The 26,271-nt window shown below is 35.7% G+C and overlaps 1 protein-coding gene across 1 annotated transcript in view; it reads right to left on the bottom strand.

Annotated features, from left to right (window-relative positions):
• Positions 1-22,158, bottom strand: part of LOC120631252 — a 29,173-nt gene extending 7,015 nt beyond the window's left edge. Inside the window, exons 1-9 of the mRNA XM_039900736.1 lie at positions 22,068-22,158; positions 19,751-19,884; positions 17,924-18,748; positions 17,648-17,817; positions 16,933-17,186; positions 15,631-15,843; positions 14,129-14,314; positions 12,394-12,659; positions 4,287-4,371 (exon numbers count right to left, since the gene is read on the bottom strand). Coding sequence (XP_039756670.1) covers positions 4,287-4,371; positions 12,394-12,659; positions 14,129-14,314; positions 15,631-15,843; positions 16,933-17,186; positions 17,648-17,817; positions 17,924-18,748; positions 19,751-19,884; positions 22,068-22,158 — 2,224 coding nt within the window. The remainder of the gene's footprint in view (positions 1-4,286; positions 4,372-12,393; positions 12,660-14,128; positions 14,315-15,630; positions 15,844-16,932; positions 17,187-17,647; positions 17,818-17,923; positions 18,749-19,750; positions 19,885-22,067) is intronic.
• Between the last annotated feature and the right edge of the window lie 4,113 nt (positions 22,159-26,271).

The following is a 26,271-nucleotide window of genomic DNA, read 5'->3' on the forward strand; positions in this document are numbered from 1 at the left end:
TAATACCAATTTTTTTAACCAAGCAACCAATTCTATTGCTGTGACTGAGCTAAGGTTTACAATTGGGGTCATAATTCAAACTTAGTTAATTTAAATTATAAATTTGAACATAATTCAGGTTTTTTTATCAAAGATATAGAACTATATACTTCTATAATTATAGATTTTGCCAAGGCACTGTCACTGTTAATTTGTCTATTTTTATCAAACAAATTATAATCCAAAAAATTATATATTTATTTATTATTATTAATAATTAGAAAAAGCTTATTACTCTAATAAAAATATGCGTGTGTGTGTCAAATACGTGTAATATATGTTTTATTGATTTCATGTATATATTATACATAATTTAAAAAAAAAAATAGGATTCTGCACTCCTACTCTATATAAACTATAAGTGTGGAAAATTGCATACTCTTTCGTTCGCGCAACTTTCGTAAAATGGGGTACAAATAACGACTAAGATTTATATCGATGTTTGAAAAGTGTTTGCTTTACGTATTATTACATAGCAACTATAATATAAAAGTTATTTTATTGATTATGGAACCCTAATAACTCTTCTCTCAGTATAGTCAGTTATCTATGTAGGTATGAAGAGTTCTTATTAGTAACGACGGTGTCAAGCAAAAAGAACGCTATTTATTTTAATGATTATGGGTTACTTAAGTGTAGCATTATCTTTTACACTTAGGTAACCCTACTAGCCTACGAAATGATGATAACGTAGTGGATAAGACTTTGAACGCACTTTCAGGGGAACCAAGTTTGATATGCACACACCCCTAACTCTTCGAAGTTAAGTGCGCTTTACTAATTATATAACTTAGTTTAACAGTGACGTAAAATATCGTGGGCAAGGTTACCCACGATATTTTCATTGGTGGATTTACATGCCTGGGAGTTATACTTAAGGTATTCAAAGGCCTGGGAAGACTAAGAAGCCGCACTTACCTAGCTAAAGCCTTCTCATTCTGAGAGGAGACTCGGGTTGGTGATAATAAATAAAATAAATATAAATAATAACTAAATATACAACGACAATACACAATTCGCCATCTAGTCCCAAAGTAAGCGTAGCTTGTGTTATGGGTACTAAGATAACTGATGAATATTTTTTTTGAATAATATACATAAATACTTATAATATACAGATAAACACCCAGACACTGAAAAACATTCATGTTTATCACACAAATATTGTCCAGATGGGGGAATCGAACCCACGGCCTTGGACTAACAAAGAAGGGTCGCTGCCAACTGAGCCAATCGGCCGATCTGGATCGGCCGGATAATAATGAAGCTCACTAATTTGTACTCTATCTTTTTTCAAAGAGCAACTGATTAACATAATTCTTGCATAAACAATAAACATAGATTGTAGGCCAGACGGATAGGAGACGGACGACTTTTTATCCCAGAAATATACATGTCAGTAAAAATATAAGCAACAGAACACTTATCTGTTATGTCTGATAAAAAAATGTTATAGCCAACAAAACATATTCAATAAAAAATCAAACACTGCTTTAGTTTGTGCAATTTTATTCAATGAGAAAGGCGTAGAATTCTTAGCCATAGATTATCACTTGCTAACCATTTGCCAAAGTGTAAATTGTATATGTGTGTATTGTATCGTATATGCTATATTAACATTTGATTTGATCGAGATATGAACTTACATCAACATACAAATCATCAATAAATCAAAATTTATTTCTTTTAAGTAGGCCTATTATAAAACTTTTGAAACGTCAAGTCAGTCTGTTTATAGTGGCTCTACCACCGGTTTGGACGGCAGATTCCACCGGGAAGAGGCGGCAAGAATCTCAGCATAATATTATCTCATCTCATTATATTCCTTCTTTTGAAGTCGGTTGAAACGCATTATAAGGTTTGTCACTGTCCATTTTGCATGACGCGTCTTACACTTCTGCTTTATCAATTACTGAAATGAGCGCCAATTGCATTTTAACCGATTTAAAAAAGTATAAGTTTTCTTGTTTTATATATCACCTAATTTTATAATTTTATTAGTGTTTTCACCTATGGAGGAATTGTATTTTTTTTTATAAATATATATTATTATTAAGATGATAGGAGAGCAGTAGCTTAATAGGGAAAGCGCTTAGGCCGCTATTGCCAAAGAGTCGCAGGTTCAAATCCTGTCGGATCCGATAATTTGTAAAAAATATATACTTATATCAACCGTGAGCAAGATGTTATGTGCGCAAACACTTTTATTTTGCCCCAACTAACTGCATGTATGTATGTATGATACATATGTATATATGTATATATGTGAGTTTCTTTATTTCATCCTCTTTACAAATATTATAAATGCAAAAGTTTGAATAGATGGATGTTTGTTACTCAATTGCCAGAACGCCGGAATAGCTGAACGGATCTGAATGAAATTTAGCACAGATAGAATATTAAACAGTACATAGATTAGCTTTTATCAGTGAAAAATTAAGGTACCCATGGCATAGATTTCTTTTTGTTTTTTAGAGGTTGTATACTCGTTCAAGGGTAAGAGAATAATAACATAAGCACACAGATCAAAATTGTAGTAGCAGTAGTTGAGCTTTTTGTTACAGCTTCTCTGGGGAAGTACTACCGCCAAGCTTATGCATCTGCCGCCAAACAGTTTTGTTGCAATGCTGTGTTTCGCTGTGAAACGCTGCCTCATGTGCATGTAACACCTACATCTCAAATTGATGAACGCAGGGCGGGATGTGGTCCTGGCATACCCTGCGATTGTTTACCACTAAGCCATAAGATGGATCATCTGATTAGTCAATCTGTTATTAATTTAAATAAAATTCCCTGTAAACGTAGTCGCGGACTGATTTGGACACATAAGGTATCCTTACATGATCCCAAATAAGATTCGCAGACAAAGGCTCAACACAATAAATTACCATTGTAAACTTTGTAAACTTTACATGATCTGTCGCAGTGAGGAAGAATAGAATTTATTCCCATTCCTAGTTGTATATCCTAAAAAGGAAGTAATTTTGCTTTATTGTATCGTTCCTAGTGCAATTGATTTCATCCTGTACATCAAGGCAATCTTTATGCAAACTGAACGATTAGGCAAATCTGAAAGGTGTCGGTTAATGCGTTTGGTAAAATATGGGATTACGTTAGCTCGCAAGATATTATAACCAGACTAAAGTTTTAATTACACAACTAACCCAGAAGTAGCGATAGCCTAGTGGTTAGAACTTATGCCTCATTTTAGGGGGGTCGAGTTAGAATCCCAGCTCTCACCACTAAGTTTTCTAAGTTATATGCGTTTTAAGCAATTAAAGTATTACTTGCTTCAACGATGAAGGAAAATTTCGTGAGGAAGCCTGCATACCTGTGCATTCTCCATAATGTTCTCAAAGGCGTGTGAAGTCCACCAATCTGAACTAGACCATAATGGTGGACTACGTACTTAACCCCTTCTCATTGTGGAAGGAGACACATGTCCTGTAGCCAAACGTTTCTGGCTTCATAATAGAGAGTTGCCTAAGTTTTTAACGGAAGGTAAAGGAAACCTGCATGCCTAAGAATTCTCCATAATGTTTTCAAGGACGCTTGAAATCTACCAATCCGCAGTTGACCAGCTTGGTGAACTATAACGGCCTAGACCCTTTTCATTCTGAGAGGATAAAGATAAAATTAGTTTTTTATACCTAAGATATTTGAGCTGGTAAAATTTTAAATAGCTCATTAAATTTTCTCAACATAGATGTCGCTTTATACAAACGCTCAAGCGCATCCAGGTTTTTATTATATAGTTATAGCGTTTAATTATATTATGTTTTCACTTCGGTCTCATTATATTTATATGATAACCCACTCTTATCTCTAAGTAAGAGCGCTTAACACATTTTTTCGGACCTGAACACCGAAATGTATATCATAATTAAGAGTTATGTAATCATATCCAAACAATAACATCAACATCCGACTTCAAGATCAAGGGTAATCTTTTATTTTGTAAGTGACATTCATTTTTACGATAACTTTATCTTTATAGAACTGCAGTCAGATAAAAGAACAACAGAAAAAAGAGATCATGAGAAATGGCTTTACTTAAAAAAAGTATGGTGGAGTGTTTCATATTGTTTATTGTCTAATTCTTCATATTGTTGGTCTCGTCGTAAAAATGTTCGACTGCAGGTCACGGGGTCCTGGCTTCGATCCCCTGGTCGGGCAAATGAATGAACGAGTTCACCTATCAAGAAATTCTAAGTGACAGCCCGGAGTTTGGAAATTGACGTTGATACCTGCGGCCCTGTGTGTGATCTCTTTCCGGCCGTGTCGGAGCTGGCGTCCCATCGGACTATGAGAGTGAGGGAATAGAGCGTGCACCTGCGTATGCGCACACACTTTTGCAAAATTATATCACCCGCGCAGTGTGAAAATCTTCTGAAAATAAAACACCGTGGCCCAAATCTGTGGCCAAAATAATAATAATATCCCGGAGGAATCCTATTGTTTTCGAGGATAATAAATACCTCAAAATTAGCCAGGAGTATCTGCTACAAGTATTTCAAATTTCCCTTAAATACATTTTAGTAGCTTCCTCGCGATGCGCGAATGTAGGTAGAGAAAAAATGAAATAAATATCTGTTTTGCGTTTTCGGTATCTAAGCTTCCCCTGATTAAAATTTTCAGAATATACCTAATAAATGTACAGGAGTCGTCTAGTTACAGTTATATTTTAATTATGGATAGATATCGATATGTTATAAGATATTCGTTTCGTTACAAGGCACATAAGTGAGAGCACTTGGCCGTTTTTGTTTTTATTATTAGGGAATGATCTCGAATGTCAGGTGTAGGTAGTCGATTATTTTTAAGCAAAGTTTTAAAAAACAACTGATTTTAAAAACTTCGGAGGTTCGAATGTAGAAGCATGAAAAAAAAATTAAAACCCCATTCAAGGTGTTTACAAGTCAGGATATGATGAGAGGATTTCACTATCGTATTTGTTAAATTCTCTCAAATCAAAGGAAACCTAAGAACTCTTTAGGTGTTTACAGCTCTTCACGTTTTTGAGAGTAATATAAAGACAGTAGTTTTTCGCTGGCTCAAGTTCTGGCCGCTAAGCCGTACATAGGTAGCATAGGCAACACGGGAAAGTTATATCTACAAAATTTATACATTACTAAATTTTTACATTTATTTCAAGTAGGCCTAATAAAAGCTCTCGGGCTCTTTTCAGATTCTACCGAGAAGAAGCCGGCAAGAAACTCAGCAGTTGCTCTTTTCCAATATCCGCAAAACAGCATAGTTGCAATGCTATGTTCCAGTCTTAAGGGCGTTGTTGCTCGTGTATTTAAAGGCCCAAGATGCTCAAGGCGATGGATTTAGATTTATCATTAGGGAAGCCATCTGCTTGGTCAGTTAATGATAACTTTAAATACAAACTGTATCTCATCTATCGTTAGAGAAAAAGTATGAGAAAACGGATGGAGATAATTATCTCGTGGCTAGGTCACAAACTGTCACTGAGCCAAATTTAGTCTGGGAAAATATTATCAATTATTCGTCTAGACTGGATTCATAGACTGAAGTTCCTATATAGATATGAAATAGCCTTATTTAAATAAGGCTTAATTTAGTAAAGTAGTTTTTATCCACTTTCGTCGACCATTAACGAGTCTTTACTTATTACATTTAATATTTTTGACATTGATCCCGAGCACTATTGACTTAATGTTGGAGTGGCAACCCCACACCGGTAAACGAAGCGTTGGTCGCAAGTCGCCGCTGGCTTCTATGTCCAGCAGTGGTCGTCAATTGGTTGATTTGATGATAATGATGACTATAGTTATTATTAGATAAATTTAGTGCCTAATCACGTGCATAAACCATATAAGTAATAAAGGACCTTCTTGCTTCAAATTAGCAACCACAAAACACGTAAACAAGTAAACAAGTAAACATAATTAATAAGAACTCTGTAGTCTTTGTCAGACTATATTTGTGCCCCATATGCATCTTCTCTTCATAAAATACACTACGAGTATGTCGCTTTTTATTTTATTTATCTGCAATAAAAGTTACTAAACACATGAATTTCATATTTAAAATTTACTTTGTTTTGTTAGCTACATCAAAAACCAACTATAGGAACTCATCATCACAACCTTTGCCGCCTGGTGACGGCATATCAGAATACAACTGTTACCACTCCGCTTCCTACGGGTGTCGTACGAGGCGATTAAGTGAATACCACCTGTATGCCCAGCGCGGTGATTACGAGTAAGCTATCCCGTCAGGAGAGGGCTTTAGTCCAGTAGTGGAATGTAATAGGCTATTGATGATAACGATCATCTCAGCAGAATCATGTCCACTGTTGGTATTTTCGTCGGAATTTTCACCTGTTATGGTGTAAGCAATGATAGCCTAGTGTTTCGGACTTCGGTCTCGCTTTCGGGAGGCCGGGTTCAACGCCCAGCACGCACCACTATTTTTACTAAGTTATGTGCGTTTTCTTCAGCTGTGAAGGAAAATCGCGAAGAAACCAGACTGCCTGAGAGTTCGCACTTGGCCAGTGTGGTGGACTACGGCCTAAACCTTTGACATGTGGGCCGGTAATGAGTTGATATGATGATGATGATGATTGTTTTCGACTGTTTGTATCAAGTTCCTTTAAGACCTGTTTTTTTGTCTGTCCACTTTGCGGAGTCTACGAACTTTGCGTTTTCCAACAGTTAAGTATATAGTAATTCTTAAGTATCATATTTTGAGTGTAAATCTTTCCCATCATTTTAGTGTGGATATACATCACTTCTCCCAAGATATTTACCTACATGCAACTTAAGCGAACGCAGTATTTTGTGATAAGAAATATTAGTTTGAATTAAATGCAATCTCCCAACTTAATTAAACCGATGTTTTGCCAATCATTAATATTGATTATGTATTGTTTAAAAAGTCTTATCTACTTTTAAATAATAATAGATATCTACCAGTTAAGTAGGTAAACTTGAGACGTTACAAGTACCAAGCTATCTTTATGTAGTTTAGTTGTCAAGTATAAAGGGGATTACTCCATGTGTACTATATTAAACTATATACTACTACTATTTTAGGATATAAAACATGAAAAAGGGATCTTATTCTAGTTGCGGTTACGTAAATAACTAATAGTAATTTCTTCGTCTAGTTACAGTTTAATTCTTAAAAGCGGTCAGAGATTAGTGGTTAGAGCTTCAGCGACGGACTTCGAATATCGGCACGCACCTCTTAATTTTCGGAGTTATGCAATTTTTAAATGAAAGAATTTAAAATATCATGTGCTTTAACGGTGAAAGAAAACATCGCCCCAAAGTATGCGTAGCTTGAGTTACGGGTACTGAGATAACTCATGAACATATTTACATAAATACTTACTTATAATGCAGACACAAAAATTCTAGTACACAAAAAAATCCCAGGTGCGAGAATCGAACCCAGATCCTTAGACTCAGAAATCAGCCCACTGCGCCAATAAGCCGTCAAAATAAATACAACTTGCTAAAACGGCGAAGGGAAACATCGTGAGGATACCTGCATGCCTGAGAATTTTCTATAATGTTCTCAAGGGCGTGTCAAGTCCATCAATCCGCACTTCGCCGGCGTGGTGGACTACGGCCTTAACCCCTTCTCATTTTAAGAGGAGACCCGTACACCGTAGTGGGGCGGTAATGGGTTGATATGATGATTACAGATACCTGCCAGTATCAAGATACAGTACAGTAGATCCCCCTACAGATCACGATTCACGAGGAATCCTTCGCGTTCGAATCCAGGGTTTTTTATAACCCCCGACGCAACGACAATAACGACGGGATGTCGTAAGTTTGTCGTGTCTGTTTGTTCAACCCTAACCCGCTGTTTAGCCTCATGTGCCTGTAATTACACCGGCAACCACTCCTTCAGATTAAAACACAGCATTGCAACAATGCTGCTTGGCGACACAAATAAGATTGGCGGTAGCACTTCCGTGGTCGAGCTCTGTCACAAAAAACTCTCCTACTAGGCACTGCGTTCAGAATTTACCAGGCCAAAGTTAGGAAATTTGCGGCATCGGAGAGCAACTTAAGCCATGGGTCTTGATTGTTAACCCACCAACCCGCATTGGAGCAGCGTGGTGGGTCTATGCTCTCAAAATAAATCAATCCGCTTTGTATACTTTGCGTTGAACCAAACTATTATGTTCATTTATTAACTCTATTTTCTATTACGCGTAAGCTTAACGAACAGGTATTGAAAGGATTACCTCAACGATAAAAAAGCTTACGAGTAGGTATGAATTATTGCTCTAACCAAGCTGCTTTTAAATAGTTAGTTTATTTAATATGTTACTATCTCAATTGAAAATACGATACTGTGATAGCAAAATTACGAGTGCGTCCGGAACCCTTGTAACTTTTTTTTTAAGTTTACGAATGCAGTTATCGCAATTATCTCAATAAAGTACGTAACGTACGCTTCAAAAGTAACATCTATCATCTATTTGAATAAAATAATATTATATTCTGACAACAGCTTTACTGCATCCCCTCGCCTTGATAGATACGTCACATCATCATGTGCCAGCGAGAAAAACAGTTTTATAAATTTAAAAAAAATGGCAAAAAGGAACCGACTTTTATTTAAACAACTAAAAAGCAAATTAACACATAAATATTTTCTACAATACTCTAAAGTTAAATGAAGAAAATTACTAGGTACTTTCCATGTGTGTTACTATAAAAGGAAGCCGTGTACAAAGTATCTGAATACTTAGTAATTTTACATTTTTTCTTGGCACCGACTTAAAAATGATTTTTACGCTGGGTACAAAATTTACTTTTTCCGAACCCGAGACATCCAGCACTTCACCATCAGCTCCTAAACTGTGATAAGTGTAAATTAAATAAAAAAATTCATACAAAAATACTTGTTACGGTATACTTTCGGTGGACATCCTTCGTACTCCTCATCAGTTCCGCTTGGCCATATGATGCTTTCCGAAAGAAGGTGCTCAATCTAAGATATTGAATTGTAAACAACAAAAGATCAAATGTGGAAAGTGCTCGATCGTGCTCGCACAGTTTGTAGCGACGAACCTGGCTTGCACTGACGCTTAAAAAATGTATTTATAAATATTGCCCTCTATGATGAAAAATATAAATGTTTATAGCATGTAAGTTTGCAATTTGCATCGTAGTACCTGCCTAATATCAAAGATGGCGCTTTACAGCTTATGTAATAGTAGTTTAAAGTCACAATAGATGGCGTTATAGAGTACAAAGATTTTGCTTCACATATCTTAATCTTAATATTATGGAGGGTAGAGGTAAGGAGAGTCATCTTATATGGGAGAAAAGTTGAAAAAGTGTCCAGTTGTTGCGCTAAATAACAGTTCAAAAATCCTCCACTATGGCGCTGGTGGATGCACAGGGTATGGTATGAATGTAGCAATCGTAGATGAATTGAAGTATGCCGAGTTAAAAAATTTAATGTCATTATCGACTTAAGTAGTTAATTATTGAGAATTTCAACAACTTACGTTGTACAAAATATTGTGGTAAATATAACCGTGGCGCCATCCTAATTTAATACATTTTGACGACACTTTTTCATATACACAGATGACTCTCCTTACCTCTACCCTCCATACTTAATATATATAAATCTCCTGTCACGATGTTTGTCCGCGATGGACTCCTAAACTACTTAACCGATTTTAAATTAAATTGGCGCACTGTGAGCAGTCCGGTCCAACTTAAGAGATAGGATAGCTTAGGTCTTTAATTATAAAATTCAAAATTCATTTATTTCAAGTAGGCCTAATATAAGCACTTTATAGTCGCAATTTTATTTTATTGCAAATTGTTTGTCTATGATTAATTGACAGTCACAACTCACATGTTATATAGGTATAAATACTATTATACTCATTTAAGGCTTAGCGATACTGAATACTTTAAAAACAAAATCAAACGCAGACGAAGTCGCGGGAAACAGCTAGTCTTAATATATATAAATAATATATATAAATCTCCTGTCACGATGTTTGTCCGCGATGGACTCCTAAACTACTTAACCGATTTTAAATAAAATTGGCTCACCGTGAGCAGTCTGGTCCAACTTAAGAGATAGGATATCTTAGATCTTTAATTATAGTCGCAATTTTATTTTATTGCAAATTATTTGTCACATGTTAAATATATATTTATATATATACTACAATACTCACTTAAGGCTAAGCGATACTGAATACTTTAAAACAAAATCAAACGCAGACGAAGTCGCGGGCAACAGCTAGTTGTTGTGTGGTTTGTAATAAAATAATTATTACAAACCACACAACAACTAGTTCTCTTTTTTTGTAAGGATTAAAAATTTATGCCTAATAATGACGTTTCAAAATCACCTTCATGACATGCGTTATTGCAGAATAAAAAATAAGTACATAGTAAATACCTAGGCTTTGCTGACTTTTTAAAGTTAATCTTTAAGAAGTCAGCAAAGCCTAGGTAGGTACAGACTAAACATTTAGTCAAAGCAAGCGCGTTTTCTTCTACCCTGCTAAAGATACATTAAACATACATACATTTAAATATAACCTAAATCACTTGAGGATAAAACAGCTTTCCAATAGTGAAAGAATTATTAAAAGCGGATCATTACTTCCAGAGTTTATCGACTACAAACAAACACTAATGACAATATTGCTTGGTAGCATTCGGCTCCGCTTTCATCTCTCACAGGATAGCAAAATGAAAATTTGTTAATGCTGGAAAAATGGCAACTGTGAGAGTTGTCTGCCTTCCCAACCGGTGGTAGAATCGGAGTTTTAAAATTGCTTATAGGTTGAAATAAACTAATTTTGTATTTTGACTTTTTTTTACGTATTAACAAATATTTCCTCTTTTTTATTATACAAACATGTCAAAAATTCATGAAACCTGTAAATATTCAATCCCTTTTTTAAGCATAAAAACGAGGACTTAAAAAAAATTTGACGCTCTTAAAGTCCTTCCCCATTTAACCCCTTTAGGGGTAGATTTCTGAAATAAATAGGCCCACGTTACTCTCTGTGTAATCCTCCATCGGTCTGTGAAAGTCTTGTCAAATTCAGTCAGTATTGACTGTATTCATTTAAAACTGTGAAATTAAAAATTCTAATTTAAACAATAAAAGGAAAGGTAAATAACAACTCTGTTAATATTTCAAATATTCTTTTTTCGAAAAACATGTTTTACTTATATATGGGTATATATATATATATATATATATATATATATATATATACCTATATACAACTATATAACAATTACGAAAATAAAATAACAATAAAATCAGTTTTTTCACAGTTCTTATAAGTGTATATTTGTCTTGAACATAATATATCTATCTATTGAGATCTGTGAGCTGATCGCAAGGTACTGGAAATTGGAGGGGTGTTTAATTTCAAAAAAGTGAAGCTATTTTCAATTTAATCATTCGAAAAAGCGAAGCTATTCAATTTAACAATTTATCAATTTTCACTGGTCTGGTTTCGTGGGATGCTTCAGCCGTGGCTAGACGAGACCACCCTGCCGAGAAAGATGTGCTGCCAAAGCAATTTGGGGAAAGGGTAGTACGAGTACCATACCCTAACAGGTAACCCGCTGCCATCTTAGACTGCATTATCACTTACAACCAAATGAGAAAAAACTATGAAATATACGTTTAAAGTAATATAATAAATAAAAATAGGTAATAAAATTATATCACTATTTAATAGTTTATGTATTGAATACATAAACTATTAAATAGATCATATCTACACTTTGAAATACAATGGTGTAATTGAGGTGTATCCGTTACTAACTTATGGTAAAGCACTTGACGACATACGTTAACTACAGAAAATTATTGATAACAAAAATCGATGAGAAATAGCTCAATTACATCTACACTTAATGATACTCAAACAATGATCAACGAAAAGATATAACAAATGTTAACAAAAATATGCGAGAGAAAAGAACACACTAACTGGCCTTTTATTTCTCAAGTGAATAACGTCAAAGTCTGTCAAAATTATCATGCTAAATTTGACAAAGCTGGATAGTGTTTTATCCTAGGTTTATCCCAATTTCAACTATAACAATTATTCAAGACTTTAAACTAAGATTTCCGTGCTTAATCAACATTTCTTAAATATAGTTCAACGGATACATACCACGATAATATTTTGGATTTGACGATATTTCGGATTGTGGTCACGACGGGACTGGGTCGAAATATTGACAAATTCAAAAATATTATCGTGGTATAAACCCGTTGAAATGTATTATATTTATATTTGGTTGATGCCTTGTAATAAAATACTATCGTTATGACACTTGGTAGGCAAGTTTAAACAAACATGGAGTTCGGAACAACTACTTCTGGCGTAGTCTTATGTGATATTTGAACGTCTTGGATGTGCAAGTTGGTAAGTCTCTTGATCTGCCATTCGTATAGAGGTCTATCCAAGGGGAAGTGTAATGGATAGGTGGTCATCCTGTTAGCGCCAGTTCCGATGCCGTACACTTTCTCAGGGTTTACTCCTGTGCCGTATGGAGGTAGAGGTGCACGGTGCTCATTGATGTACACTAGGAAGTGGAACGGCATACCACCAACGCGACCTGCAGAAAATTACTTATACTAAGCTGCTTATCTTATACTAATATATAAAGCTGAAGAGTTTGTTTGTTTACGGGAACGCGACGATCTCCGGATATACTAGTCCGATTCGAAATATTATTTCATTGTTGGATAGCCCATTTATCGTGAATGCTATAAGTTATTTATATACGTTGATTACATCTCCTGTCAACAGGGCTAGCACAGGGAGGAGACATAAAATTATATCCCCCGATTATATCCCCTGACAAGGGATCTAATCAACGTGTCCACCTGCTAAAGCACGGGAACATGGAATAGGTGAAGTGTACCCCCGTCTTTTACCCATATATATTATTTGGATATTATTTCCACTTGTGCGCCAGTACTCTGAGATTTGATAGAGCTGTGGAAAAAGATATATTTTTATCCTCTCCCAGAGGAGATAATTGCCTCCTGCCCATGCTAACCGTGCTGGTCAAGTATAGGGTCATCCTTTTAAAGTTTTTTTCGAATGTCTAATAAACTGCTGATGGCTGACGGAGTTTTTAAGCAAGAATATTTTTACACGAGGCATGCTATTTATAGTGAGTGCATGTTACAAAAACATGGACGCTGGATCCATTCGGATTTCAGTTCGTAGTGGGCAAACTTAATTAAACACTTACAAATTAATTACATTTATGGCTTTTGTATTCGGAATTTGCGGACTTTTTGTGCCGTGTGGTGACGGCAAATCATAAAACAGATGTAACCAACCCTCCTCTTTCCAAGTGTCGTATATAATCGTGAACGGGCAACAGCGCCCTCTGTGCTACTATTAGGCATTTTCTACTGCGATCATCCAGCTTGGTGATTATGGACAAAGTCGGGATCTTTGAAATGTACTTAGGTCATCGAGGACTGTCAAAGGCTATTAATAGTGAATGTACCTATCCAGGACATTATGTCTCAGAATATTCAAAAGTAGCTTACGATATGTTCCTTCTTAAAATGTGATAATCAGTCACTTTTTTGCTTTTTGAACGTAAAACAAGAGCGCATTGGCTTTTATACTTGCTTTATTATTTTACAAGGATACTTTTTGACGAAGACGGTAACATCTAGTATATAACCATAAGTTGAGAAACATGACGAATGTTTACTGTGTTCTGATTTGCCGCAACACTGCATTATTAGGTACATTATTTAGTTCATTATTAAGTTACACTTAAAGGTAGGTACATGATTGATCAAAATCATGTTTGAAAATTTTCACCATCATAATCATATAAACCGATTGACTTCCACTGCTGAACATAGATCTTTTGTAGGGTGTTCAAATACCTCGGTCTCGTCTCGTCTGATATCATTCTACCTTGTCGGGGAGTCTACCAACGCTGCGTTTACTTATGCGAGGTTGCCAAGCTGTTTTGAATATTTAAAACACGCAAAATGCATGCATTAATTTCACACGCATTTAAGATTTTCCAAGAATGAAATAATAACTTACCCTTAGGTATCAGGAGGCGACGTGGAAAGCCATCGAGGAAGTTACTGTTGTCGATTACAAACTGTCCGTTACCGTGAAGTGCGTTGTAGGCTTTTCTGTATATATCGTAACCAGATGTCCATTTGTCGATCATGTACACCTTATTGCCATTTGAGTCACGTTCAATTATAGAGTCTCCCTTCGGTACTGAAATATTGATTTATCATCAACATTCTGATTATTAACCAACTACAAAGCACGGGGTCATCCCTCAGAATATGAAGGTGTAGTCCAAGCTAGCCGAGTGCGACTTGGTACTTGGACTTCACACTTTAACAACGTTGTAGATGGCAGTTTCCTCACGATGTTTTCCTTCACCGTTAAAGCTAGTGATATTTTTAATTCCTTAAATGAAAAACGCACAAAACTCCGAAAAGTTAGAGGTGCTGGGGATTGAACATTTTTTTTAATTAGCAGTAATTCGATTCGCCCACGACTTTTAATAAGGCTTTAAGGCAATTTAGCTTTTTATATAATTTATTTTTAGCTGGTTTCTGGACGCTTCGGTTACCACAAACCTAACATAGGTAGCTAGGCTAGCGGTTCTTAAACTATAAAAACCTTTCTTTTGCTATTCTACACAACTTTAACCCGACTTACAACGTCACGTCTCCCGCCTGCGTTATTACTTTGTTTACTTGTTTACTCCTAGGGGTTGTAGCGTGATATCAAATCGCCTATATATACCTAGCCGTCCTCAAGAATTGTACTAACAATTTTTAATTTTTCATATTCTTAAATATATATGAAAGATAAAGAGCTCCATATAAACCTAAAAAGCAAACTGTTTAATACCTGCATACTACCTGTCCTAACATATGGGTGTCAATTATGGCCCCTAAATCAGGAGACCTCAAACAAATTGCCAGTATGCCATGGAAAGGAGTATGCTAAATATTAGAAAGTATGACAGAGTAAAAAAATCCCTCATTAGGAACAAAACAAAAACTACCGATGTAATAAACAAAATCAAAAGACTCAAATGGCGATGGGCTGGTCACATGGAAAGAGGACACGAAAAATAGAGCAAAAAAGTGACATGGTGGTACCCAAGGGAAGGCAAGAGAAAGAGAGGTCGACCACAGAAAAGGTGGGACGATGATGTCAGACAAGTGGAAGGAGTACATGGAACAGGGTGGCTCAAGAAAGAAAGGAATGGAAAAGGTTGGAGGAGGCCTATTCCGACTGGCAAGCAGATCTAGAAAAGATAACGAAGCAACAAATATTAGTTTAAATTGTTAATTCAATGTAAGATTTCAATGTTAGTTCGTTACATAAGAATCAAATGTACCAAGTGATCTGAATAAAAGGCTATAATATTATTATTATTATTATAAATATAAATTAATTCTGCGTATGATTCGCGTGAACTGTGTGTTACCCACTTAGGTACTGATTACTTGCCCGACTCGGGAATCATCAGTGATCAGTTGATTACAGGGATACAATAAAATCGTACTTACATTCATATACGAACTGATCAAACTGGAAAAAATTTTCTGTGTTCTCGTGTAGAGGAATTTCGTAACCTTTACTGTCGTATTTGGGTGCCAAGAAGAACTTTACAACCACGGTCTTTGGAATATCACTCTTGACGTGTACGCGTACCTTAAACACCTTGTGGTTTAACTGAGGGCGTTGTACTAATACGCTTACATCGTCTGCGCCCAATTTACCTGAAACATTACAATTTCCATGGTTTTTTCTTGTAAACCTAAATCATGATGTAAATCAATTAATAATCAGATTGAAGATTATTCTAGTAGCGGTAGAGCATTTTGTGACAGAGCTTGTCTGGGAAGTTCAACCACCTTGATTATTATATATTGACGTCATTGCTTTGTTCTGTTTCGAAGGAGTGTGGCTGCCGATGTCATTACATGTTCATGAGGTCACTTACGCCTCAGGTTGATGGACACAACGCAGTTCTTTTTAAGACGTGTTCCTTGCAGCCATCTCAAAAGATTGTAGCGTTTATTGGTGCTATCCTTCTCCTACTCTACCTTATCTATAAGGATGGCCCTCTAACCTATTTTTTTTTATACTAATTATTTTCACGTAGATTCGATTAAATTTAAGTTTTATAATCGGCTTTTTGTTCCAGAAATACATCACTACATACAAACAAATTTTACAAGATTTTCCTTTGCATAATTTTACACATTGTAGAAAAACATATTTAATACATGGAGGTTACAATACAATTAACACATTTACTTCATGGGTTTCTTGTACGCAGACCGCGTCGCTCTCATCCCACACCAGAAAGAAAAATTACTGTCAAATTGTAAAATAATGTTGGAAAACAGCCACTCCTAAGTTTCTTTTCAGCTTCTTCGAGTAGAATCTGCCTTAAGAAACGGATGTAAAGTTACTATAAACAGATAGACTTGACGTTTCAAAAGTGCCAGACCTATACTTACTTACTAAATGATATCAGATTTTTTTAAGAAAAAAGGAGAAGTTTCTTACTACTGACACACATTTATATATTTGTGGTCTTTTAATATCTATTAGACGAGACACTCATCGTCATCATTACTTCAACCGATTGAAGTCCACTGCCGGAGGTCTTTTGTAGGGCGTGCCAAAATCCCCGATCATGAGCTGGAAACAAGCGTCCAGCGGCTCCCAGCAACTCGACCCACCGTACACATAGAACCAAAAAATTCTCAGCCCATACACTCGGGCTCATGGAGAAGATACAAGTACAACACTCATGTACCTATATTTAAGGCAATATTTTTAAATATTACTTTACTTACTTTCATTTTCGTTCATTGGCAAGGCGTTGGTGACATTAAGATACGTGTATTCGAAGTAAGTTACAAGTTTATCAACTTGCACTTTCTGGATTTCGATGCTAGGAAAAGCTAACTCTTCAGGATTGTATACTGGAAGATAAGTTCTCCATAGAGTGAACAGATTGAGAAGGCGTTTCGAGATCATATAGAATGCTGGATCACGGAGCGATGTTTGGAACATTTCAAGAGCTGACGGTATAACAAGAGGCACCTGACTGTAAGAAATATGAAATTAAGTTAATATTGTGATAACTCACAAATATTAAATAAATAAATTCTAATAGAAGCTGTATGATTTCATTACACCAGAGACCTTAAAAAGCATTTAGGTTTTCGTGGGATAGTTATTTAAGTCGAGCAATAAATGTGTTTTATAACCGAGAAATACAATCTACGTTTCCTTTAGATTGCAAAAAATTTAAACAGTGATATTGTAAACTATAGTAATAGTCAAATCTACGCTACCTTCACGGAAAATATTATGGAATTACAATGGTATTCCAAACAACTTTATTTTTATTTTCCTTCAGATTCCAGTTTACCTATGAAAAAAATTATGCACAAGAGCATACAAAGCAATTTTAGTTCGAACAAAACTAGCATAAAAAAGGGCTTAAAGCCCTTTTTTATGCTAGTTAGATTTAGTAAACATACAAATTATAATCATTGTACCTACCCATTCCAATACATGTGCTTGGTCATCATTGAATTCCCTAATAGCTCTTTCCAAGCTGTAAGAATGCTTCCATAGTAAAATATGTTGGGAGAGTCAACATTACCCTCAATTACGTTTGCTAAAACATTAATGGCTTCTGGAGTTCTCAAATTGATTTTCTGTCCCTTCATCTACACAAAAAATAAATAAATGCTTGAGAAACTCAAGTTATAGGGTTTTGAAAAAAATTACCGTGGTCTATGTCCGTTCAACATTAATTATAGCTTCAGTACTTACGTCAACTAGGTATCCAATCTCGATAGCATCTCGAACACGTCTTTCTAGTGATTTAATCTTTGAAACGTATTTAATGAGTTTCGGTTGATAAAGGTAGAAGTAGTTAGGTCTTTCAGGGAATGGAACACCGTTGAAATGTACAAGACCACTTAAATAACCTTCAGGAACAATATTGAAATCGATTTCAGGAATCTCAGCCAGACCATTTGATAGGCGTTCCATATAGTAGCGATTATTAAACTGTTTGTTGATGAACCAAAGGATTTCGCCGCGGTTAAACTTCGATAGAGGACCCTGTTTACCGCTCATCCAGAAGGGGTATGTCAAGTGGACGTTATAGTAAAGAGTGTTCAATGCATAATCGTTTAAATAATACGAAACAGGAACGTAGTTTCCATCTAAATATGGCCACACAGTCGTATTCCACTTGATCACTACATTGTTTTCCCATATGTGAGTTTGAGGGTAAAACTTCACTAAACGCTTGCCATGGGTATTAATTTTATTAGCGATGTTCATAATCTCCGCGTTGTGATAATGCGAAGGAAATACTTCGTAAAGTGGCGGAATTATAATTCCCTGCGTTTCTGGATAGTGCAGTATTGCAACTGATAAAACATAAATAAATACACCCTCATTGACGAGGTGACGTAGGTAAACTGCTGTTTTATAAAAAGTTGCATAGTCCTTTGCTGAGTACAGCATATTGAATAGAGTTACGGCCTCCCACTGTTGTCTAGGTTCCAAGACGTTAAATGGAACTGAGCGAGGTAGAAGCATATTAAATTCTTTTAATTCCAAGAATATCTTCAGGGCGGTTACATTCTGAAAAGATACAATTTTCAATAGTCGTTAAAAGCACTTTACTAAATACTGCATTAAACTAACAAGTAGTAGGTTATGTCATTCATTGATATTCATATGAACCCCAGCCTAATTATGCCAAGCTTTATGAAACGTCTTAGTAAAAGAGACCCAAGAATGGCAGTACTTTATCCCAGTAATGTACCCTCATAAATTCTTGGTTACCCTGAGATTCTCAGAACGCCTACCTAGTTAATCGCTTGTGCAAAGTAAATACAATATTATTATTGGATGGAAACAGGCGTTACTTTGCGGAAATCCATGATATACAATAAACATTAAGCTTAATTAAACATAACATTCTTTAATCTTTACACTCCACGCCACAGATCTTTCGAAATTAATGATTTTTTTTTTTTTCGGTTTGTGTGTAGCTGATTAACCCTTATGATTTTAACAGCGTAACACGGGCTTGTTGGAGAGCCTCGGAATGGGGCTCTGCCAGGAAGAGTTTGAACCCTAGGGCTCAAAGAAGCGAAGGGATTGTCGGCCTGAGGGCGCCTCATGTGATTAATGTACTACCCACGTTTCGCCCTGTCACCGAAGCACCCTCAGAAGATTACCTTACAATTAACAACTGCCAAGTGAACTCCAGCATTTCGAGCTGTATAACAAATTGAGCAGGTTCATTTACTAACAATAATGATAACCTATCAGTTATATGCTGGAATGCTGGAATAGCAGCCCCGCACTGGTAAGCGCAGCGTTTGTCGACCCACGACGAGGTGGACGGACGACATTAGGCGCGTCGCAGGTAGCCACACATTCAAGCGGCACAAAACCGTGGAATTTGGAACTCTCTACAAAAGACCTATGTCCAGCAGTGGACGTCTATCGGTTGATATGATGATAATGATGAGTTATAGCTCTGTGCGTAAGTCTGCCGGCCTTCAAGCAGCAGCATGGTCATCCTTCTTGCTTCTATGACAGACCTTTTTTAGGTTTAGTAAGAAATGTACATACCTCGAATTGCTGGATGTTTTGTTCCAAGTTCCATGTTTCAGCAATCGCCTTCAGCTCTTTGTCGTAAATCGGCTCGTTTACATGAACATAAAGTTTGTAGAGTTCAATCTGACGTTGTAAAAATGTCTGATCAGCTGAAACAAGGAACTTCTATTATGCTTAAAAAACAAAGACCGGGATGAACATGGACTAGCTAGAACTGAGCAAATCATTCGATAAAGCAATTTGATTGGGACCTAAGTGAATTACGATACAAAGAAATCGAATTCTAGGTTTTAATTTTTTTTGTATCTTGCTTACTGCTAACCCACGCTAAGCCTATAAACCATACCTGAAGTTTCCCATCGCGTTTAAGTGGTATTTTCGAACCCAGCTTTCTTCATTATCCCTTATCAATGAGGTAGTAGTAGTATCTAGAGTTTTTAGTGTCAAAGTTCACCTGGGAAAATACTACTCCCATACTTAATTCTGCCGGTATGCACCATTGCTGTCGCCAAGCAGCACCGCCATGTTTTGGTCTGAAGGGTGTGGTTGCCGGTGTAATTTCAGGGACATGAGGCTTAACACCTGTGCCTGAGATTGATGGACACATGAAGGCACTTTTCAGGACGTGTCCCTCACAAACCTTGAAAAGTGTTGCTCTGTTTAGGAGATGTATTTGCTATCCCACCTAAAGATCTAACTATTGGTAAGTTATACGGTATGCTTTAGATAGGCCATCTGCTTGGTATGTCTATTATTACTTTAGAAAAAAAGAAACGCTGAAAGGGTTCACCTTTAGGTAGGCTTGGTATGTCAATTATTATTTTAAAAAAAAAGGTGGAAGTGTGTAATATATACATAGTGAAAGTTTACAATAAATAACGTCAATGTGTGTGTGTGTGTGTGTGTATGAAGTTTAAAAGACCAAAAAAAATTTCAGGATGTCTTAAATTTTTTATATACAATTCCGATATCCGATACTATGTTAGCCCGAGATGAACTTCAAAAGTACCAAACCCATTTTAACTCTTCCAAAAAACCGGGGAAACAGCTAGTAGGTACGTTATAATAAACGTGGCATAACGTTGGAGTAGTTAAGCATTATTTTCTCACGTTCTGACATTTGAAACAGGTTGTCAGTTAAATATTATAGTCAAGTGGCAAAATAAATACAAAAGTTACACCGTTAGTTATTTTATTATTTTATATTCGGCCGCCTCAATAAGGTGGTTTAAGCAAATGAGAAAATTAGGAATATTATTATTTCGCATGGGTATTTAGATTATTTTTAATATGTGGCGTCCGATTTCACTTTTTTTTTCATTGAATTATAATTATTTGAGTTTTTAATAGAACATAAGAATATAATATAAAAACATTTTTTTTTTTAATTGCTAGACATAGCCTTTGGGCTACATAAGAGCCAGCTCTTGGGTCACCAGACATCAAGACAAATTTTTGGGACACGATATTAATAATATATTTTGTGTTTGCAGAACATGGGCCCAGAGTCTCAAACGCAAACGACAAAAAAACATAGTCATTACAAATGACGAAGTATTTACGGTGCTTAAGCGTCTGGGCAATTCATTACGAATTACTTATAATCAAACCCATTGACATCTTGGAGATGTCCCTTTAAAAGTTTAATGTTTGTATTTAACGTAAGCTTATAGTAAAGTCCTATTATAGTAAAAAGGACTACGTTATCGATAAAAAAAGGTTGGCTTTGAATGATTGATGAACCAGGTTGATCTTCTTATAGTTTTAAATGAAAATGTGAGATGGTCATAACAAAAAAAAATAACACCCGGCTAAGTTTGTTGTGTGGGCTTCTTCTTAGACAAGGACGCGTTAAGAACCCTCTTCAGTTTTAAGTTTGCGAATATGGTTATCGCCATCACCTCACTACCGTGTAGTTCTCATTTAATGTACTCATAGAAAGTGCGACATATGGGCCTACTTGAATAAAGATATTTTTGACTTTGACTTCAAACATTGATTTTATATGTTCCTATCTGCAATCAAAATCATTTTAAATGGTAACGATTACAATCAATAGGAATGCCTTTAAATGCCATTCAGAATAGAATTTCCAAAATGCTATGAAAAAAGAACTTCCCAAAGAATACAAAAAGAATTAGTCTTTGGTTTTTTTCAAGTTAGCCCTTGACTGCATTCTTTGGTGATGATGCAGTATGAGATGATAATGGGCTTTCCACGTGACACTGTACCAGAACGCTAAACCGCTTGGCGGCACGTCTTTATCGGTAGGGTAGTAACTAGCCACGGCCGAGGCCTCTCACTAAACAAAAACTTAGTTGGTTTAACTTACCAACTTTCCCCGGTTGCGCAATAAAGTCCTTGTGGTCGGCGGCCACATGGGTGAGCAGGAGCGCCACCACACCCAACAAAAACCGCATCATTTTGACTGATGCGACTTTTATCTCTCTGGTATATTTATACCCAAGATCAATCAATAAGCGCTATTTTATCAGCTAGGTTAACTACCATATTTTAGTGCTTTCTCAAAGAAACAATTGATAACGGAGACGTATGCTTCGACTATAAACATTTCTTTTACGGCCTCTTCGTACTTAAATAGGGCGACAATGCTTTTCATATAATCCAAAAATTCTAGATTTTTTTAAGTTAACATAGGCTACCTTATAAATACTTTTTAGACTCTTTATTCCAGATATATTTTTTAGGTATCTTATAAACACTTTTCCAACTTCATCTCTTTCTTTTAGTATATCTATCTACCACCGGTTAAAAAGTCAGATACTACAATAAGAAGCCGGCAATGAATTCAGAAGTTGCATAATCATTCTATAATGAATTATTCTATTCAGTTGAGTGTTTATCATTTTATTTAAGTTCATTTCAGTTATGTTGCTCGGAGCGAGGAATAAGGAGATCCGTTAAAAACCAGAGAACGGGTCCCAAGGTGCTGAAATCGCGACCTCGCAACAGTAAACGCAATTTTTGTATACCTCCGACGAGGTTAACACACGTTATCATACGAGGGGAGCCGCTGAACCAAAGCAGCACAAAATTTGTGCTTAGAACTTCCTACAAAAGACATGAGTCCAGCATTCGACGTCCATTGGTTTCACGGTCAATCTGTTTTCTATGTTGGCATAGATTGATCCTACTAAATAACTGACTGGGTAGCCGACTATGTAAATCCACATCTGACCTTTGCTTTTCCCTTTAGTCTGCGTACGTTGAGCATCCGGTTTTCGTTATAACAAACAGGATCGTTGTCTAAGCCTAATCCGCTTTGTACGAACTAGGGAAGAAACAGGCCCCGTCTAATCACGGGGCCTGTGTCCTGTGTCCTGCAGTGGATCATTTATTTCTGTGGCAATATGGTCATTAGAGTAATTCAAAACTGCTCTTAATGACGCAGTAGGTACTGAAAACTCAATAATTTTAACACGTTAAGTCCTAGTACTCTGATGAGTTTTTTCCCTGTATATTTGGTAAGAAACTCATTTAGAAGATATGAAGGGATCAGAGCGGAATAGAAGACAAATGGGACTATTGGGGGATAAATTAATATTTTTATCACGTAATTTTTGTATAATTTATTTGGTATATTCTGCACGTCTTCGCTTCGCTCTGCTTCAGTGGTAAATCACCCTTATCCGGCACTTCAATATATAACATAAAGCTGCTCTTGTAATAATTAATATCGACTAGCGTTTATCAATTAACTGAAGTTCATTGGTCAAGACACTGCTACTGCACACTATTAGTATAATAATGTTTTTCTTACCTTATCTGACACAAAAATATGATAAACAGTTTAATTAAGTATTTACTTTATAATAATAAAGTAAATACTTAATTAAAATTACAATGACTAATTATATTTTTCATCATCTTTTATATAATCATATGTTTATGTAATAATAATTATTATGTAACTACATGCAGTTTTCTTAATTATTATCGTAGGTAATAATATGATTATTATGAATACATATCATACACAAAAACAGACTGAAATCTTGAGAGCTGGCTTTTGAAAAATGAATTGGTGGATACGTTGCTTGGTACTTCTATACTGATCTATGAGAAATAATTTCAGTGTCACGATGTTTACTTCGAAACTTCTAAACCAATTTTAACTTTTTTTTTTCAAATTTGTGATTTATTTTACTTAAAGATAGGATAGTTTATATCTCAATTTTTATTTTGTATAGTATCTAAGAAAATCATAGCAACTGCTAAATTAATAAATTCGATATTTTTTTTTGTATGTATGTAATAGGTAAACTCAAAAACTAGGAAACCAGTCCGACCTGTAGGTAGCTACATATTCAGATAGGCTATAATTTTTTTCAGTTACAACAAGATATTAGCCTGCAAAAATAATATTTGTAAAGCAATTCTGTGCAATGATATTTGTATAATAATTAAAGGTATTCAATACTGAACATATTGAATACATTTAGTACCACTTATTAAGAGTATTAATATAATGCATTACCTAAATCGTAATTATTAGGCGTAGAAGATACACAAAACTGGAGCTTTTAAAGATAAGAGATACTTAATAATAATTTAAAAGATCGTGTCATCGCGTCGTTGCAATCGGCGAAGGGAGTTAACGTGTATAAGTTTAATATAAAATTTCATTACAGCTAGTATATACTATTAAAGAAGTAAAGCTTAATAAAAAAAATCTAGAACTAGAATCATAATTAGTAAGCAAATGAAATGATGTGAGAATGATAGCAAAAATAATAATTTGTTTATTCGTTCGGATTTTCTAAAGACGATCAAGAAAAGGCAGGGTAGAAAATGTGTCCATCACAAGTTATGTTATGGCTTCATGCCCAAAAGCTCCGACAGTGAAATTCCAACACAACTTCTAATACATTTAAGGGACATCCGCATACTAATAGAATACCTCATTAGGATAAACGATTCGACCACATTGAGCAATTAATTAATCGAGGATATTAAAATTGGTAGAAAAAGGTACAATGGTGTGACAAGCCCCAATATATCACTCGTTGTGTTCCGCCGCGCGTCCAAAGTTTTGACGTGTGAGTAATTTATTGGCCCAAAAAAATAAATTACCGGATTGCCCACACATTTGTTGGGCCCAAGGTGGCTGAATCGGGTGCAAAAAATGAATCGCCTCGAGCCCTGTATTAAGGCGCTACTTGCTTCAATCATCTATACATAATTGTATAGCAGGAACGAGATAGTCACATACCTTCGTCTCAAAACATACTAAAGCCTTATTTGTTAGTTTGAATGTTGGATTACGCAAATAAAGGGTGTGTTTTGTAACACTTTGTTTAATCTTGCCTTGAGGTTATTAGCTTTCTATAAGTTTATATAGGATGTATAGGGCACAAAAGTTCTATTGATAAATTTAATATGGGCCTTAATACTATCGTTTAAAGAAGTATTATTTGAATGATGTTGACGCTAGTGTTTCTGAAATCTTTATATTGGGAAGATCAAGATGTCATGCCATGTCTATTTAAAATAACACCTACTGCTCGAGATCTGTTTTTTTTATTACCGATACTTTGAATAATGGATAAATTTCATATTTATACAAAACTTTCAATGTTCTAACAATATTATCTTTCATATAATCAAAGATGAAGGCATCCACCAGATAGTAATTACTGTGATATACATCTTAATGAAATTTTTCGTATTCTAGTTCCCGAATGGGTTGTAATCCAGGACACAGTCATAAGACCAAGGCGCTCACCATTCCACCAGAAAGGTCTTGATAATGTTGGTCTAACATATAAAGAAAACCATTGATGCCACTTTACAACTGGGGCAGGGGTTAAGGGGGTAAGGTTTTTTTATATACAGAGAAAATGTTTTGACCCCCCAATGCATGGCGGGTCCCATCGTCAATGGCCTGATCGCTGCCAAATCCTCCAGAGAGGCGTGCACTACACGGCACACCACCTTCTTAGGCCTGTCATTAGTTGGGTGGCAAACATCAGGGGGTATAGGTTACCCATACTGCTAACAAGGTAGGCATCAGATATAACATAGGTAGATTCTTAAAAAGAAAAGAAATAAAGAAGTTTTTCTTCTTCTTTCTTTCTTTCTCTAATCCTGTTTTGAATTTAACTACAGTTTTTTTTTATATTCCTTACTAACGTTTGAGTTTTAAAATAACATGTTGTTACAATATAGACGGTTAATAATTGACGAAGACTTATTCCCCGTTTAATATTCATGTATTGGTTTTCGCCCGTTTCGCCTGACAGTTTACGAATGGGCGTGTATTAATTATTATTGAACCTACTCGTACCTATATTGCCTTTGTTGAACTCTGCACTTTTAAGTAATTGCGCCAGAGATGTTATTTTTAGATTTTTTTGTATTGAAAGCTTTGGGTTTTTAACTCATACAATGAACAGTTATATTATACTTTAGCTGTATGCTTTTTTTTCGGATTGTGTTAAATCCCTAATTATTTTAACAGCGTAACACGGGCTTGTCGGGGAGCCTCCGAATGGGGCTCTGCCAGGAAGAGTTTG

The sequence above is a fragment of the Pararge aegeria genome, chromosome 17, assembly GCF_905163445.1.
Source record: "Pararge aegeria chromosome 17, ilParAegt1.1, whole genome shotgun sequence".
In the NCBI taxonomy this organism is placed as follows: domain Eukaryota; kingdom Metazoa; phylum Arthropoda; class Insecta; order Lepidoptera; family Nymphalidae; genus Pararge; species Pararge aegeria.